This window comes from Aquarana catesbeiana, linkage group LG08, assembly GCF_042186555.1.
Source record: "Aquarana catesbeiana isolate 2022-GZ linkage group LG08, ASM4218655v1, whole genome shotgun sequence".
Lineage (NCBI taxonomy): Eukaryota > Metazoa > Chordata > Amphibia > Anura > Ranidae > Aquarana > Aquarana catesbeiana.
The window spans coordinates 59,846,104-59,865,412 of NC_133331.1; the positions used below are offsets into that span (position 1 = coordinate 59,846,104).

Below are 19,309 nucleotides of genomic sequence, written 5' to 3' on the forward strand. Positions count from 1 at the left end.
TAGCTAACCTGTAAAAAAATTTAAAGCTTCGCCTATGGAGATTATTTAAGTATCGTAGTTTGTCACCATTCCACAAGCAATTTTAAAGTGTGACATGTTACGGCATCTATTTACGCGGAGTAACCTAATCTTTCACATTACAGGGGGTCCCCTACTTACAAACATCCGACTTACAAACGACTCCTACTTACAAACGGAGGGAGACAACAGGAAGTGAGAGGAAATCTACCACTAGGAAGGGAAATTCACTCCTGTAAGAGTTAATATGGGTAAAAGGTGTCTCCACTGATGCTTTATCACCTATCCTTATTTCCCGATTAACCCCAAATTTTCAAAATCCAATTGTCATTGGGACAGAAAGTGAGGTGAAATCTTCTGAACAGGGGCACAGACAGCAAAACAAATGTTACAGGGGTGATAACCCTTCCCTATGCTATCTACAAAACTTAAAAATAGATTTTTTGGCTGGAGCTACACTTAAAAAATTTACCTGTTCCGACTTACAAACAGATTCAACTTAAGAACAAACCTACAGTCCCTATCTTGTTTGTAACCCGGGGACCCCCTGTATATAAAAAAATTGGACCTTTTATTCTCTAGGGTCTCTGGCGCCCCCCCCCCCCAAAAAGTATAATGTTTGGGGTTCGAAGTAGTTTTCTAGCAAAAAATACAAATTTGAACTTGTAAACAAAAAGTTCCAGAAAAGGCGCTTACCTGAGCCCGATCTTGATCCAGGGAGAACACGTCTCTCTCTATTTTCACTGGACAGAATGGCAGCAGAGGGAGCGATTGGCTCCTGCTACTGTCAACAACAGCCAGGGGGGGCGGGGCTAAGCCACACTCTGTGTGAATGGACATGGTGGACACATGATTTGTGATAAAAACTGGACTGTTCTGGGGTTTAAATGAGCTGGGAACGCCAGCATAACTTCGTAAACATGAAGCAGCAAACCTAGTTATACGTTTTAAGCAATTGCTAATTCCAGACAATACTTTTTAAGCAGTAACTGTTTTTTTTCCCCTGTGTAATAAAAGGTTTAAGCCCCATGCATAAAAGCTGACAGTTTGCGTCACCCCCCGTTGGTCTAATAGTTTGCCCTATCCCCTGTAAATGGCATTTTTGCTGGACAGCTTGACCTGCATGTAAAATGTCGAGAAAAATATGTAGACATTGGAAAAAAAATGAATTTACTGAATCGAACATTACAGGTAAAAGCCACAAAAAGTAATCAGAATAAAATATTTTTCCCTAAAGTGGGCCTCCAGCTACTTCCCTTCTGGATCTAAATTCGTCTTTTACTTTTTGGTTGTAGATGTATGTTTTTATGTGACCAAGCCCAAAAAATATAGAACGCTGAAAATGTTTTTTGCTGGAAAACTGACATTTTTTCATGGGAAAAAAATACTGTCTTTATTTAAAGCTAAAGTTAGAATTGTTATTACTGCATTGTTACACTGGTCCATCTTGGACCAATTAGGTTTGCATATCTCATACCAGATCCCTGTGTAAGCTGCAAATCACTGTAGTAGTCACAGCTACTACAGTAATAGCAGCAGTCTTCTGGGACTAGAGCTGAGGGGCTGCCCTTCTGTATAGAGGCGTTTCTTGTTTGCCACTGTCCCGATCCTGGGAAAACCTTGTACTTTCAATAAATTCAAGGCATTCTGGGTGGATGATGTTGAGATCCCCACCCCCCCCCCCTTTTCATCCAATCAGAGAAAACACTTATATTGTTTGAAAAAATTAGGGATGCACCGATACAATTTTTTTTACAATGAGAACAAGTACGGATACTTTTTTTTTTTTAGTACTCGCCGATACCAAATTACCGATACCTACCGCAACCATTTTGTTTTAACTTCAGCTGTCAGCAACGGTACAAAGCATTGAAAAGTTATTTACATATAAAATCAATTGAATTTTTTTAAATTTTGCGCTTTTTCAATGTGAAATGTGTTTTACATGTTAATATATGTGTAAAAATATTCACTAACAAAGCAAACAAAAAAAAAGTTTTAATTGTTTATGGTTTATAAAATAAACGTGAACAAAAGAAAAAAAAGCAGGAAAATAATAATTAAATGGAGGAGAATAGGGAGTTAATAAAGGCTGATTAGAGTAAATTAAGGGTTATTAAGGGGTTAAACAGAACATGTGTTCATCCCTTTGATCTGCAGAAGAAACAGAAATATACAAGAACAAAAAACAGTTTTTTTTTTTGTTTTTTTTTTTAGTGTTTCAGGCTGAGCAATGTTGTTAAGATTGCCAGCTGCTTTTTTTTTTTTTTTTTTTTTTTTGACAGCTCCAATTACCGAACTTCAACAATGGGGAGACCCACTGACAGCTCAAAGAACCGAGCCTGAAAGTATTTGCACGAGTGCCGATACTTGTGCAAATACTCGGTATCGGCACCGATATCGATACTAGTATCGGTGCAACCCTAAAAAAAATACAAAGCTTTCTCTGAATTGCAACAGTGCCCAGCGGGGCAACCCCTGTGGTTACTATACGGAAGGACAGTGGACCTGGAAGGCTAAGACTACTTTCACATTGGGGCAGGCGTCAGTGGTAAAGTGGCGCTATTTTTAGCAGCGCTATTTTAACCCCGAAAAAGGGGTAAAAACCACCCGCAAAGCGCCGCTGCCCCATTGTTTTCAATGGGCAGGGGCGCTTTAGGAGCGGTGCATACCCCACTCCTACAATGCTGAAAAGATGCGGCTTGCAGGACATTTTTTTTACCGTCCTGCAAGCGCACCGCTCCATTGTGAAAGCCCTCGGGCTCACGCTGGAAAGACAGGAGAGGCTCTTTACAGGTGCTATGCAGGCGCTATTTTTAGCGCTGTAGCACCTGTAAAGCACCTCAGTGTGAAAGGCCTCTAATGGACCAATGTAACTAAGCTATAAAAACCATACCTAAACTTCAACTTTAAAGGTAACACAGTACAAACAGCTCTCTAAACAATTACAAATGAAGAGATCAGAACTCACCTTCATATTCAGCTTACTTAATACTTTAGCTCTGGAGAAAATTCCAAATGGAATTTTGTTAATACGATTATGCTCCATGTTGAGGGAGTAGATAGTGGAAAACTGTGAGGGCCCGCCCACTGGATAGGACTGGAAACAGTTCCTGGCAAGGGTTAAACTTGTCACTTTCACCAGGCTGGACAGCAGACCCTGTGGAGAAAACACAGGCAAGTTTACTTATTTTGAGTCACAATACAATCCCCTTATTATTACCCAATACCCAATTGTAAAATGAGCAAACAGTGTGGCATAACCAGCAGAAGAAAGGAGGTCCCGATTCCTCTGTAGAGATCTTTAGTTGTCATTAGACTAGAGGGATCACCAACAGGTGGTAGGAAGTCCTGATTATCCTATTTAGATCTTTAGTTATCACTAGAGGGATCACCAGCAGGAGGAAGGTGGTGCCGATTCTTCTACATCAGTGGTTGTCAATGTTTGAGCTAAAAGGGACCTCAAATGTGATGCAACCCCTGACAAAGGGCCACACGTAATGTTCAATATATGAAGAGGAAATGAGGGTCAGAGAATGTAGATATGCTACATTTTTTCCTGGGGATATGCTGCAGAAGACAATACAAAACTGAGAACATTACTTGAAACTAGTAGAGATCAATGCCATTATCCCAATCAATTTTCCCACTACAGACTGCTGAGGTCCGAGCGCTGCACCATACATACCAAAAGGCCACTTGCTGCCTTTGGGCTGCAGGCTGGGCACCAGGGCTCTATATAGATCTTTAGTTTTCAAGAGGGGTCACCAGCCGCATGAAGGTGGTCCCGATCCCTCTATATAAATCATTATTTTTCACAAGATGGGTCACCAATAGGAGGAAGGTGGTCCCGATTCCTCTACATAGATCACTAGTTACTAGATGGGTCACCAATAGGAGGAAGGAGGTATGGATTCATCTATTTAGATCTTCACTGTGACTAAAAGGGTCACCTTCAAAACTAACCTTAAAAATTTTTTTTACCATAGTGGTTGATGAGTGGAACAGACCTCCAGCAAGGGTAGTACACAGTAAGTGAATTTAAACATGTTTGGGACAAAGATCTAAACTAGGACAAAAAGGTAAAAAATAGAAAAAAAGGCATATGCATCACAGCTTACAGCACAAGATAACATGAAATTCACTTAGAGTTTATTAAAAAACAAAAACAAATAAATAAAAAAAAGCCTCAACAATGAACCAGTCTATGGGATTTCCAAGCTAAAGCTACAAAGTTCCAGACAAGTCAGGGTTAAAACTACAGCATGAAAGCATGTTGAAATCTTTTACACCTAAAACATGAAGCGTTTAGCAGAGGAGAGGAGGAGGAACAGGGGAAAAAAAAAAAAAAAAAGCCCTGCGCCTCTTCTGAAACCAGCAAAACAACGACAGATATGGTTGGCAGGGCGTGTTTACACAGAGCGGAGAAATTATTGCCAATTGCTACAATCATGACTAATTTATGAAGCAATCTGTGGAGAATTCAGCTTGCCATGTTGACAGTAACCATGCCGCTGATGTCTCAGGGAGAGGGGCTCGATGAATACAGCCCAGGGAGGGATTTAAAGGCAAACTCCAACCTAGGGCAGAATACGGTTATGAGGAGCTGCTATAATCTCTGATTTCCATTAAGGAAGTCCATTAGGGCTGCATCCATTAAGCCGATCAAAGCGCTCTCTTTATTGGCATCACAATACTGCTAAAAACCTGAAAAATGATAATTGTCTACTCGGAAAGTTGATGAAAGCATGCAGATTAATAACAGCTTGCCTTAGGGAGTTTTGAGTTTCTGGAACCTTTCTTAACCTGGTTGCTGTTGGAGCATAGCAGGAAAAGCGCAGCCCGTTCTAAGGCTAACCATACATGGTTATTTATCTTAAACAAATTCCTCCATCCTCACAAGTGAGGTGAATGAAGGAATTCCACCTCCATCCACCTGTCACTGTGAGAATACACCGATCAGTTGTTGGAGTCGATTAATCAACAGCTGCAGCCATCGGGAAAATTTTCCAACGTGGCCCTTCAACAGAAGTGGATTCAACAATTGACTTCTGTTAAGCGGGGGAGACCACACACTAATTATATTCCGGCCAGTCCCTGCTGGATCAGTATACGGCCCCTTACACCTGGGCTGGATCTGTCCGCTGTTCCCCCGATGACAGGACAGGTCTGTGTCCACTCTGCTTATGCGGACACAGCCCGCTCTACTCTATGGCCAGTGAGATGTAAACAGACCAGCTGTCCGTTTACACCCAACTGCCCTCTGATCCAGATCAGATTGTAGGTAGACGGGTGTAAACGGACACAAGTTCATTTACATATGTCGCTCCATAGACGGTCCTCCTGAAAAATGGACAAGCGGACCTGATCAGACCGATTGTGTGAAAGGGACCTAAAGGGTTCTGCATTTGCAGATCTGGTTTAAGAGACCCTGTCAACTTACCCATTCAGGATAAAGTTCGAGAGCTTCTTTAACCACTTTGGGGAAAAATGAAGGAATTGCTCCAGAAGCAAACGTTAAAATAAGCATTTTCTTTTGCCAAGGTCTCATTCACACTTTGCGTAGCAGGAAATGCGTGTTCCCACTCGCGATTTTGTGTGGGCGATCCTCACATGTCACGCATAGGGCAGCCCATTCACTTCAATGGGTTACCCCATGTGCGTTTGTCACCCAAAAGAAGCTCCTGCTCCTTTTTGGACGACAAGCTTCACAAGCTTGTCATAGCGATTTTGCCACGATTGCCGTGCCAAATCACTCCACGTTTGGGGTGCCATTTAGAATGAATGGCACCCAAATGCGCGATGTGCGTTTTGCACTGATTGCCAAGTGATTTGGGATCACGGGTAGAATCCCTGTGATTCCAAATTGCAAAGTGGAAATAGAGCCTACTGTACATCCCCAAACAGTATATATTTTCTGAAGGCAGAGGCCCTTTAAAATGAAAGTGGCAATTGATTTTTTTTTTTTTTCACAATATTTGCGCAACTTTTTATAAACGAAAGATACACGGACATGAATTTTAGTATACACAAACACAATAACAAAATCTTATTTGGTAAAATATAAGAGATGGGGTTGAAAGTAACTGGACGCAAAACATTTCAAAAAGCAAAATTGTGTGTTCCCATGAAATGAGCGAAAAACAGCCTTTAAGCCCGGGTTCACATTGCTGCGATTTGACATGTCAAATCTGCAGCAATTTCAGAGTCCGAATTGGTACAATGCCAGATTTGTGGCACCGCACAGATTCCCAAAAGCCGTTTTTGTACTATTTTTGGCGACTTCAGGGTGCGATTTTCATTGGCATCTGTGCAGAAACCCAAAGTCGGACTGACATGCGGGAATGAAATCGTGCGAGTTCAGCTGAACTTGCACAATTTCATTCCCGCAGTCAATGTGTACCGGGGTAAAGGTTATCAACAGTTTAGAGTTAACCATGAACGCTTACCCTAGCATTACTGTTTTCACCCCAATGTCCACAGCGATACCTCACGTGTGGCACAAAAGCTGTTTACATACACAAGCAGGCAGGTCTTAAACATGTGCCTGCATTCACATATAAGCACTAGAGTACTTTTAATTTGTTTTATTATATTAGAACTGTTTTGGTTTTTTTGTTTGCACTTTACATTTTTCTCACCATTAACTTTATTGCGATCATAAGGGGGCTAACAAGCGATGTTACAGCATGGACAGGTGATCCCTTTCTTTTTATGGAGAGATCAGGACCCACTGCACCTAATCAAGCCAGATCCCTGGCTACAGCATTTGAGAATACATAAACTAAATCTGGAAGTAATAAAATGCTTGCTGTTTTCAGCTTCATTACTAGTAGAGGAGATCAGAGAACTGATAATCCTTGATATCCTTCTGCTCGTACTCACTTGCCAGTTTACTGTGGCCCCGAGCTACCAAAAGAATAGTTGAGCCCGAGAACCACCATAGGCAGTGGCGGCGGAGGGGGGCCTGTAGAGCTGCCCAGATCTTTTACTGAACAGCCAGTTTTAAAAAGCAAAAAAAAAAAAAAGAAATCATACCAAGTTAATGGCTGCAAGTGGTTAAAGCTCCCCACTACCCCCAAACCCAATCATACCCATCTTCACAGTACTCCACTGCCACTCCCATTTCCTTCCATGGCTAAATAATTGAGTTTACATGGAGCCAACATGATCTCAACTATGTGACAGTGTTCACACCTAGCAACTAGATGCCAAGTCCATGCAACTGCATCAACTAATTAGTCATATCATCCAAGTCGATTACTGAAACCATCCTCTTCCCTCGAAGTTTTCCTGATCTCTAGCTACCTCAACACCTCCTCCATGCTCACCTCCAGAGCTTCACCCATCCACTAGAACTCCCTTCTTCAATCTTTACAGAAACCCTGCACACCTTTAGGCGATCCCTGAAAACCCATTTCTTCCCTCTACCTAAAGACTGAACTTTTACTTTCCCAATCTACTCACCCTCACACATTACATTTCGTATCACTTGTCCATCCCTTTTAGATTGTAAGCTCTCATGAGCAGGGCCATCCTAGCAGCTGCAATAAAGGAAAGAGCAGTGGAGGAGTGCTAGTAAAAGGTCAGTACAACTGGGATAGGGGGCTTTCCAATCACTGACCAGCTACAATCTCTTTTCCACACTACACGCTCTACAAGGAGCCAGACATCAAGCTACACCCAATGAAAGCATCTCAGCAGCCTTTCAGAATACTCTCATTGGACAGGATGAAGGCATGTGGTTTGGGATTACACCAGAAGTCAAGGAGCCATAGTCCTAATACTTCTGATTCAATTGCGTGGTCATGCAACACTGTACGCATATGAAAATGTTATAATTTTTTCATACAAATAGAGCTTTTTTTGGTGAGTTTTTTATTTTGTGCTAAACAGACCAAAAATTTAGAAAAAAAACCCAAACTTTTCTGCATTTCGGTTATAAAAATTTACAAACCAGTAATTTTTCTCCTTCGATGACATGCACTGATAATCAGGTGTCCTGATCAGTGTAGATGTCCCCCTTCACTTGCCGGTTACCAGCTTTCCTCACAGTGTGAGGAAAGAAATGCCGATAAATGTTAAGTGTGTTTAGATTGTGATCAGCTGTGATTGGACACAGCTGATCACATGGTAAAAGGCTGCTGTGATTGGCCTTTGATCCCGATCTGTGATCACCTGTGTCAGAGGGACACAGCAATCACAGAGCATGTCGCAGTTTTGAGGGGATGACAAAAGACGCCATCCCAGAACTGGACGACCATGCTGTAGCCGTCATTCAGGAAGTGGTTAAAAGTCAACAGCTACAAAAACTTTAAACGGCTGACTTTTAATAAACACTCACCTGTCCCAGGATGCAGCAATGTGCTCATCTGAGCCGTCCCTTCTCAGTCTTCTCTCCCCGGCGCCAGTATCTCAACTGTGGGCACCCAGCTGTGACAGCTTGCGGCTTCACAGCTGGGTGCCCAGCTACGCATTGTTAAGGGCCCTTAGTCTTCTGGGACCTGTGACATGTCTCAGATGACTGTGGGGGAGGGAGGGGGAGATGAGAAATTCCGGTTGCATGGCCTATGTGACAGGAGTCACTTTGGGCGGGGGGCTTGTGGAACCTAGCTTACCTTCGAGAGCATTGGAAGCTCCTTGTCCAGCTCCCCCGTCCCCTCCTATGTGTAAGTCACCCTGTGTCTATTAGGGGCACAGGGTAACCGAGAACCCCAGCCTGATCTGCACTAGTTAGACTCCCTGGACAACCACACTGGAATATATATATATATATATATATATATATATATATATATATATATATATATATATATCTCTATAGAGAGATGGAGATATAGATCTCTCTATAGAGAGTTAGAGATCGAGAGAGATTTATATCTACAGAGAGATCGAGAGAGATTTATATCTACAGAGAGATCGAGAGAGATTTATATCTACAGAGAGATCGAGAGAGATTTATATCTACAGAGAGATCGAGAGAGATTTATATCTACAGAGAGATGGAGAGCGAGAGCGATGGAGAGCGAGAGAGATGCAGCCCCTCCCAAAGACAATCTACCGATGAGAAGTTTGAATACACCCATGTCATGCTACTGGTGTAGGTAAGGTCTACCCTGCCCTGTTTCAATTATGTAAAGGAGGGAGGATTGTCCCCTAGTGCATATCTGTGTGCCTCGGTTCTAATGAACAGTTTATGTTCCAGCCAGCAGCCAAAACGAGTACTGCCTAGTTCTTGGTTGTAATATACGGCTATATCATATATATTCAGACTGAAGGAAGCGGTATATGACAGAAGCACTCAAGTGTGGTGTGGGACATTCCATTACAGCCTAGGCGACCCGAGAAGTAGGAGTGGGTACCTGTCAAAACCAGCTACCAGCAACCCCCCTTAAAAAAAAAAAAAGTGGCATTTGGAGAAGAGGAGAGTTGGGGGGGGGGGGGTGAGGCCTTAAAGCAGAACTTCCCCTTTTGGGTGGAGCTCTGCTTTCATTTCCACGCTTTCATGTGGCAGTGCTCAGCCTGTTAAAAAGCAATATAATATAACATGAAACGAGTGATATGCTCCCCCACACCCAGTGACACTGTTTTCACTGTGACTGAACAGAGCCCCAGGGGAGTAAAGAGATAGTGAGTATGTACTGCTGGGGAGCAAGGAAAATAACTGTTTTGCTTTAGCTTTCCAGTTTAAAGTGTTCAAAACAAAGCCAGGTAATTACAAGTCATAACTTGCCTACAGCTTGGTGAAGAAGCGTGAGCATATTATCTTACCTCTGGTAAAGTGGAAATATTGTTATTCTCCAAGTTCAATTCATCAAGTTCGCTGCACCTCGCTAAGGAACGTGGGATAGCCGACAGTCTGTTGTAGCGCAGCCCCAAGCGGTTCAAGCTGGACAGATTCCCTAGGGGGAAAAAAAAAAAGAATAGACATAAAATCCTGATTGCTGGTTCTTGCAAAACCAAGAACACTGCTGAAAGGGCACACTGGGGTTTGAAGTCTCACCAAGAAAGATGCAAGTGACTTAAGCCCCATGCATCCACCAACCGCAATTAAAATTAAGTGGTAGAGTTTATATACACTATAAATGACAAGTCCACTTCTAGTGAAGCTGTCCTTTTAAGCGCCCAGACTATAGGCATTCAAGCATTTATACATTAACAAGCAGTAAGGTCTATGGGCTTGTTCACACCATCCACGTTGGGCATCATTGCCCAATACAAAAACCTTTGCTCTGTAAGGGCTTGTCAACCCCAAGGTGCTGCGTTGGAGTCTGTTGCAATAAAATAACGCAGGCATACATTGTGTGTGGGAAAAAAAAAATTAATCAAGCACTCACGCATGCAAAAGGCACACCAGCATGTGCATGTTATGCGCACCTGAACACTCACCCACTGGTGTGAACTGATCCTAAAAGAGCTTTAAAAACATGAATATTCTCGTTCGAAAATCAATACGTGTATGGCCAGCATAAGGCTCAGTTCACACCTATGCAGTTTGCTTTTGATCCATTTCTACACTTCTTTTCTGCAGCTTCTCTACTGAAGTCCATTTAAAACAAAAAAAAAGCACCATTTTGCATTGAAAAAAGTCCTCGACCCTTTCCAAATACTGAAAAAGCATAGATGTGAATGTTTCACATAGGAAACCATGTTAAATAAACTGTAGCGAGTTTCTGTAAAAGGAACTAAAATTAGCCCTTTACGGTATAAAAAAAGAGGAGATAATAGCGACTATAAAGGGTTTGTTTATACCGTGAAGCAGTGAAAGTAAAATTATATATATAGATATCTATCTATCTATCTATCTATCTATCTATCTATCTATCTATATATATATATATATATATATATATATATATATATATATATATATATATATATATATATATATATATATATATATATATATATATATATATATAGAGATAGATAGATCTATATCTATATTATATAAATAATCAGGAGATATTGATTACCATTTAACCACTAAGTGAAGCCCAATTTGTCCTGAAAAAAACAAGGTATAATCCACCTGGATGCACAAAGTAGTTGTGGTGATAGTGTACACTTTTACTAACACATGTCAAAATTGCACTTGGACACGAAGATTTGTTCTACCCTTACTTTACATATACTTGTGCATTAGTATAGAGTGCTGATTAATTTTAATTCTTTAATAAAAGTAGCACGCTAAGGCGTATTAAAAAAAATATTTTCTTTGTTTAATTCTGTGCACAAGAGAACACCAACATTTCAAGTCCGATGACACAATGCAAAGTGTAAAACGCTGCTTTAGTTTGCGCCAATGTCGGGCCACCATTGGTGCATCTCCAGTCTAGCAGACAAAGATCCTTTAGCAGAGTGATTAATGATGTGAAGGACTTGATAAAGCCAACCTTCTGCCTCCAACATGAAGGATGGGCTGCAATGCCACGACAAGATTTTACAGGATGACTTCAAAACAGGGGGATTTGGTGAAGTCTGGGTAATGAAGCGTCTAAGACACGATTTTTGTACTTGCAGGTTTATCCCATGAAAAGGAGAAAAGAGTTTTAAAGGCTGAGAAGCCAATAACTCACACCTCCCCCTCCCAATTGCCATCAATTATTCCTCAGACAGTCTTTGTTTGAAAGCCGTAAAAGTAGACAAAAACCCAATCCCTAAAACTACATACGATTTGACATGTTCAAGTTATTTCAAAAGTAGTTTTGAATCTCTTTTTTTTTTTTTCCTGACAAGAATACCAGGTGATCCTGCCATGAAGGTTTATATTTAGGCCCTTCCTATCACAGGGTGACAATACTTTGTCCCAGTCTCCTAAAGCTGGGTATATACTAGTAGATATTCAAACAAAACCAATTTTCATTTTAACCACTTGCTGACCGGGCTTTTTCTGGAACTTTTTGCTTACAAGTTTAAATCAGTATTACTTGCTAGAAAATTACTTTGAACCCCCAAACATTTGACTTTTATTTTATTTTTTTTAGCAGAGACCCTAGGGAATAAAATGATTTCACTGATTTGTACCTACCTGAGCAGTGGAACTTTTTTCTGCTTGGTTTATGAACAGACCCAAGTATTTTAATCTCCTTAATGGTTTTAAGGAAGATTTCTCTAGGTTGAGAATCCAAGATTTTCTACCTTAAAAATAAATATTTCTAGTGAGCGGGGAAACATGCCCATGAAGGTATGCACCCTTGACGTTGATCGACGTAAAAAGTTCTCCTCCTTGTAAGATGGAGACAACCGATTGGATTGACTCCATGCGAAAAAGAGCAGATATTCAGGAACCGATTTAGATTACTGAGATCCAAAATGGGTTTGACATCTCCATTCGATTTTGCCGTGAAAACAGGTTTGACAAAAACCTCGACTCCAGCTCTTTCATGGGGACCAGCATGACCACTCTTTGCTAAAGTATGGTCCAATGCTAGAAAAGAGACTTCTTTTTCTCTGGATCTTGGGAACGTTTGATCTAAGAAAACAAGGAGACGGGAACTCTTGAAACACCAGATTGTACTCTAGAGCTATTGAAGAAGCCACCCATCTGTCTCGACATGCTTTCTGCCAGACCCTTGAGAACTGCAGAAGTCTCCCCCCCGAGCGAGCAGGGCACCCCCTCATAAGGAGGCTTTAATATCTTTCTTTTGTCCCTGCGGATTACCTTTTGAACTTGATGGCGGAAGCCGTCATGACTGCCTGGAGGCTGATGCCCCTGGCACTGGAGAAGGAGCTTGTTTAAATGAAATACATTTACTTCCTTTCTTAAATGGCAAAGGGGTACCTTTGCACTAGAAATTCTTTGGATGAATTTATCCAAGATATCCCAAACAGCTGTTCACCGCAAAAAAGGAAAACCAGACAGTTTTTTTTTTTTTGTATATAGGATGCTTCGGCTGACCAATTTTTCAACCATAGTGTTCTATACATATGTACCAGCTCATAGCGTCCATCGCCAACATAAAGCTACTAGGAGCTTGCCAGAACCTGGGCCTGCTGAACAGGGATAACCGAGTACCTGTTTAAAACTGGTCTCTCAAGGATTTGACATATACCAATTACTGTCAGCACAGGCTGAGACACTTACCCTGTCAGGAAAACAATATATATATTTTTTTTTTAATAGGAATTCCAACTCTTTATCTGTTGGATGCCTAAGTATTTGAGCATTGTCTGCCAGACAAGACAAACTTTTGATCAGAAGATATAGGATCAATTGCTGGCATCTTCCACCTTTAGAAAGTTTTTTCCTCCATAGGATAAAGTGTGAAAAACTTTTTAGGAGAGAAAAAAAAGCTCATCTGGGTGATCCCACTCAGAATACATGAACTGACAGGAAAGGCAAGCTCAGTTTTGAGGAGGCTTTAGCAAACCCAAAACAAGAAGCAGACACTCAATTAAGGGTAGCATAAAATGTGGAGCGGACCAATTCAGTAAGAAATCGCACCCACAATGTGAAGCTGATCTTCCGCATATGACCCCTCAGAAGAGGAGTCATCAGCCTGTTCACAGTCCTTTGAGAGAAAACATCTTCTCCCGCCCCCAGATCCTCAGTTTGAGGGTCCTAGGATAATGGAATCTGTCGCATTTTATCCCAATCTGGGATGCGATTAAAGTCGCTAACCTTTTTTCCCATCCTATCATGGCTGAGAAAAAAACCTTTTTAGAAATATAGGCAGGGGCTGCATTGTAAACAGTTGCAAACATTCCATGGCCCCTAAAGGCTCACTCTGACCAGCCACCCCCTTCTCAGGGGAGGATGCCATTGCAGAGATAAGTTTTAGTCTTTCGGAGCTTGAGGGAGATCCTTTTAGCCCTCTTTTGAGGTGTTTCTAGCCCCCCTTCTGACCATAGCCCGATACACAAAAGCAGAGGTACTACTAGAAGGACCGCATCCATTGCTTGAGCAGTAGTCCAGCCACTGCCGCTGCTATTAATTTTCAGCCTGATGTGAATGGTAAATGTGTCAAAATAGGAATGCCTATGTCACCAAACCTCTTTTATGGCCCTCTTTGCTCTTGTGTCCCTGCGACAACTCGCAGCCAGCATAAATGGAGTTTTTTAAAAACATACTCCCGCGCTAGATGTTGGAGGACGCCAACGCCACGCTAAGTCCCGCCCCCTCCTTTTCAAAAGACAGCTTTCCCATGGGCCTCCATTCCGACAGGATCGGCTTGTGTATGAGGGAGGGAGGCGAGGAGGAAACCTGAGAGCCGCCGCTCTGCAGGGGCAGTGGAAGAAAATGGCATCGCCGATCGTTTTAGCTCTCCCCTTCCCTGTGAAAAGGGGGAGAGCTTAGCCCAGGTGGGGGGTGTCTGGTGGAAGCAAACCCCCCCCCCAAATTCACCCTAAGGTCTGAGCTGTTTGCCGGAGGAAAAGAGCTTGCTGCTTCCTGATACAACGTGATCTCTGAGGAAAGCATGAGAAGGTGCTCCATACAGCCCCCAGTGGTGACACTTACACATGTCATTTACTTTTTTTTTTTATATAAAGGAAACATTTCATAAGAAAAATTAAAATATTTCTTAGAAAAACTCCAACTTACCTTTCCCACCGCAGGGTTTTCTGTGGTAAAACCAACAGACCCGATCTTCACCCTTCATGGTGGGTTCCGTTAACAAACCTTGAGGAACCGGAGACCCTCGGGGAACCCACACTCCTGGACCTGTAATAGCACCCCGCCAGTAAAACTTTATGGCTTAAAATACCAAAAGTACTGGATCCTGGGGTCCAGCTCTCTAAAAAGAGAAGCGTTACAGGCAAAACCTAGTTTCTTCCACCACAAGGCCCAGGTACCATTTAATTCGGCATAAAAGACACTTTGAATGGATCCGGGAGCACAGCACAGCACCTTAGACACTGGCGAAAAAACTGAGGTACCCCCGGTATGGGAGGAGTTATATAGGGAGGCAACTTCCTGTTTAGGGCCTGCCAGTGTGACCTGAAGGTGGCCTATAACCCATATAGTAACTACTATGGCTCTGTGTCCCGTGATGTATGATTAAAGACCCTAAATCTTATTAACCTTTTAAATGCAAATGAAAAAACAAAAAGGAAGAAAAACGAAAACTCAATTTAATCTTTTGCTTTAATAATAAAAAAATAAAAAATAAAAAAAAAATACTTCCAGCCTGGTCCGGAAGGGATGTCACTCCGGTCCTCCAAGGCCATAGAGTCAATCAAAGAGTGTTGACTGCACCGTCAGATTGTTTCTCGGGTTAATTGGCGGAAACGGTAAGCCCGAGAAACACCGGTGAGTGACAGGAGCCGCTTGGACCGGTTTCAAGAGAAAGCCAGTGCCGGCTGCCAAAAACTGTACCAGGGTTATGGCTGATATCTTCAGCCATAGTCCCGAGAAACCACTTGCAAACTGCTATGTGTAGGTCAAGTGGTTGACATGAAAGCCAACAGCCAAAAGTACATGTCTTATGCCTGGAGTTCAAAGGTTCACACTAAACCGCAAAAAAACATTTGACAGAGCAGGATGGTGTCAGTGTCACTTCAATTCATGACTTTGTTTAAATAAAACTGGAGAAAAAAAAAAAAAAAAGAGTAAAGAGACACTTTAATTCATCCCTCTGCCCAGCATCGTGGTGCGTTGCACTGTTGTGCAATGACATGCGGCGTGGAAAAATGTAGTCATGCTACTTTTTCGACACTGCGCCCCACCACACAGCAAACCAGGACTGTGATATGAATGGGACACATAGAAACTATTGCTTTCTATGTGCCCTAGTGTTAACCTATGTTTATCCAATGCAGAAAGACGCAGGTCACCGCAGATAGCGTGAACGAGTCCTTTAATAAAACTTCTAGGTTAATATTCAAAATGAAGGTCCAGTGATAGAAAAACCCTATGACTTTTGCTGCGTCAAAGGATTCCCACTACAGATAAACTAGCTCACAATAGAATTTGAGCTTGTCAAAGTCAAACGTTTTTAACGCAATTTTGTTGCAATTTTTACAGCTTTTTTTGCCACAATTTTGTACAGGTCACCAATGTAAAAAGTAGAAAAACACCTGTAATCTGCCCCAAAGAAGCTCATGTTCTTTTTTTTTTTTTTTTTTTTTTTGAGCTTAAGGCGTTTTGCTTCAGGTGACAAAACGCTCAGATGCGAACGGGTGCCATTGAAATGAATGGGATTTTGCTTGTTGGGCGTTTTTCAGGCATTTTACGAGCTGAAAACGCTCAGGTGAGAATGCAGCCTAAATATCCCTTATAAATAGAAAAACAAATACAAACTAGCTGAAATTACAAACAAGAACAGAAAGCGGGGTATAACAAAATGAAAGACTACTGGGGCTCTTAAAGACTGAAGGGAAGACGGACTTCATCTTGCACAGTTGTACAGGCTCCTCCTCACTGCACACTGTGAGATTCTTATAATGTGCATTAGAAGATGCAGTAAGTCAGACAGAGCCAGCCTCATTTCCTTTTTGTGGAGGTGGGGGGAGCGTCTAGAGAGGGGCAGAAGACGTGTGTGCGTGTGTGTGTGCGCGTGTGTGTGTGTGTGTGTGTGTGTGTGTGTGTGTGTGTGTATGTATGTATGTATGTAGGGGCTAGGGAATGATGTGAAGGGGGGCAGAGGACACCATTGTGGTGGGATGATGTGAAGGGGGCAGAGGACACTACTGTGGCGGGATGATGTGAAGGGGGTGAGAGAAGACACTGCTGTGAATGGGGCATTGTGATATGCAGGGGGACTGAGAATGTAAGGACAGGATTGTGATATAAAAGGGAGGGGGGCTGTGATGTGAAGGACCATCGCACAAACATGCTGTTCAGACCTCTGCTGGAAGAAAAGTTTAGTGATCGAACCTCTGTGAACTTAATTCAATAACCATGCAGATTGACAACTGCTACCACCTACACAGAAAAAAAAGAAAAGGTTTAAGTAGAGGTGGCTCAGTGAGATTGCAGGTTTCAGGTTTAACCAAATTTGCTGGGAAGTGACAGTGCGCCGAGTGTCGAAACCACAATTGTGTTGTCACTCCCAGTACCCAAAGGCAAGGCTGCAGGTCACAAGAGGAAGCTGGGGTCACTGATATCTCACCGAATACAGTAGTGAATGCTACATGCCTGTAATGCAATGTATTGTTGACACACTCGTGAGTGCATTATGTCTCCCCCCCGCCCAAAACCTAACAGCTCTGAGGAAAACCATGCTCTCTCAAAATCATTAAGGTTTGGTTCACATACATGTGCATTGGATGCATTTTAAACGGCATCCAATTTGCATGACCTGTGAAACCACATTGATTTCCACTGAAGCTATTCACATATATGCGGTGCATCCGCAGTGCAAATTTACAGAGTCCTGTGGGTTTTCCGAGCACTGCAGTGCGGTTTAGGTGCGAATTTCTGGCTCATTGGGGTTGATTTACTAAAGGGAAAAAAAAAAAAAAAACTATGCACTTTGCAAAGCTTAGTAAAAAAGAGCAGAAACTCTGCTGACTTCATCATCCAATCATGTGCAAGCAAAAATGCTGTTTTTTATTTTTTTTTATTTTCCTTTTCACGTGATTGGGTACTCTCTTCAAAGTGAAGCCTTACTTTATTTCCCAAGCTCTGGGGGCACCTGCACTTTGTAAAGTGCACAGTCTATTTGCCAGTAAATCAACCAGCTCATTAAGTTCTATGGGAACGCTTTTTTTGCACATGTGCTCAGGATTCAGTTCAGCATTGACTGCGATCCTACTACAGGAGTCGACACCCATTATTATGTAATGGCCAGAACCAAAATCACAGCTGTGACAAAAACCAGGTCCTGAGCCTTGCACACTCGCATCAGAACAGCATCAAAAATGTACCTGAATCACTGAACAAATGCATTTTTTGTTTTATTCACAGCTAAAACAGAATTTGACGTGTGAACCCAGCCTACAGTAAAAAATGCTAATTAAATGACATTAAAATTAACACTAAAGGCATAACTATTTCATTTTGGGTAAAGTAAAGGAGCGTTTGTAACCCGTCAGTTTCTTTTTGCCATCTGTGTCCCATTGGGGAGATTTGGCCTTACTTCCTGTCCTATGAAGTAAACAGAAACGGAGGAAATCCTTCCAAAGTGAGGGAATGTGTGGTTGTCGCCAGAACTAGTGTCCACACTAATGTAGGATTTCCCCTCTATTCTTGTTCTGGGGGAAAAAACCCAAAATTTGGGATTTTCTTTTACCTTCACTTTCGGTGATAATAAACAGGACAGAGAAAATGAATGCTCCTTAATAGTGGCCACACTGATAAATTATCGATTTATTTTCTGATCAATAGGAATCATTTATCTAAAGTTGACAACCAATTTGATCAATATGCCACACACACACACACACAAAGAAGTGGATTTCAATCGATAGATAAAATATGATTGTAACTTTTGGAACAATTTTTAATTGATAGTGTCTGTTTTTACAATACAATCTTATATTCTGATCAATAGAAATGAACATTGTATCTCAGTGCTGTTGATCAGAGCAAAATTGATAATTTTCTGCCCTGGCCAATCAACTCAGTTTGCTCAAATCCAATCAAATGGTGTCTAAATCAATCTGATAGGAAATTATGGCTATTCAATTGTTTTGATCAAGTTGTAGGATGATTGGATAAACAAATCAGTGTCTAGTGCCACCATTAGGGGGACACAGACAACAATAATCCATCTCCACTATCCAAAATGTAAAAAAAAATAAATAAATAATACATTTGCTTTTAGTTATATTTTAGGCTTGCTAAAGCACTGTGTATCACACTGCACTTTATTATTTATTTTAAATCCTTGTTTTTGCATTTGATCTATTTTTTGTCTGTTCAGCTGATCTCCTGCAGACACTACCTGTCTACATGCACTCCAGAAGTGGATGCATGGCATTTGTAAGCTTAAAGGGGTTGTAAACCCTTGTATTTTTTTTCACCTTAATGCATCCTATGCATTAGGATGAAAAAACCTCTGGCAATGACCGGCCCCCCAGTTTTACTTTTCTGAGCCCCTTCATTCCCTCGGCGGAGACGCGCCGTCCCTCTCTGCACGGGGTCCTGGCTCTTGATTGGATAGATTGATAGCAGGGCAGCCATGGGCTCCTGCTGCTGTCAATAAAATCCAATGACTCGGGAGCAGGGGCCAAGTCCGGCATTCGTGTCTATGAACGCAAATGCTGGACTCGGTAGCGTGCCCGCACGGTAACCCCCTGGCGCTTCTCCTAGGGGGTTATCTGATGCGAGGAGGAGCCGCGAGAGCCGCCAAGGGACACAAAGGTTTACAATCACTTTAAGTTCACATCTATGTGGTTTACCTGC

General features: G+C 42.0%; 1 protein-coding gene across 1 annotated transcript in view; it reads right to left on the reverse strand.

Annotated features, from left to right (window-relative positions):
* The window catches only part of SHOC2 (SHOC2 leucine rich repeat scaffold protein), a 138,043-nt gene that overhangs the window by 31,573 nt on the left and 87,161 nt on the right, over positions 1-19,309 (reverse strand). The window contains exons 4-5 of the mRNA XM_073595894.1: positions 9,790-9,920; positions 2,990-3,178 (exon numbers count right to left, since the gene is read on the reverse strand). Of these exons, the coding sequence (XP_073451995.1) occupies positions 2,990-3,178; positions 9,790-9,920 (320 nt within the window). The remainder of the gene's footprint in view (positions 1-2,989; positions 3,179-9,789; positions 9,921-19,309) is intronic.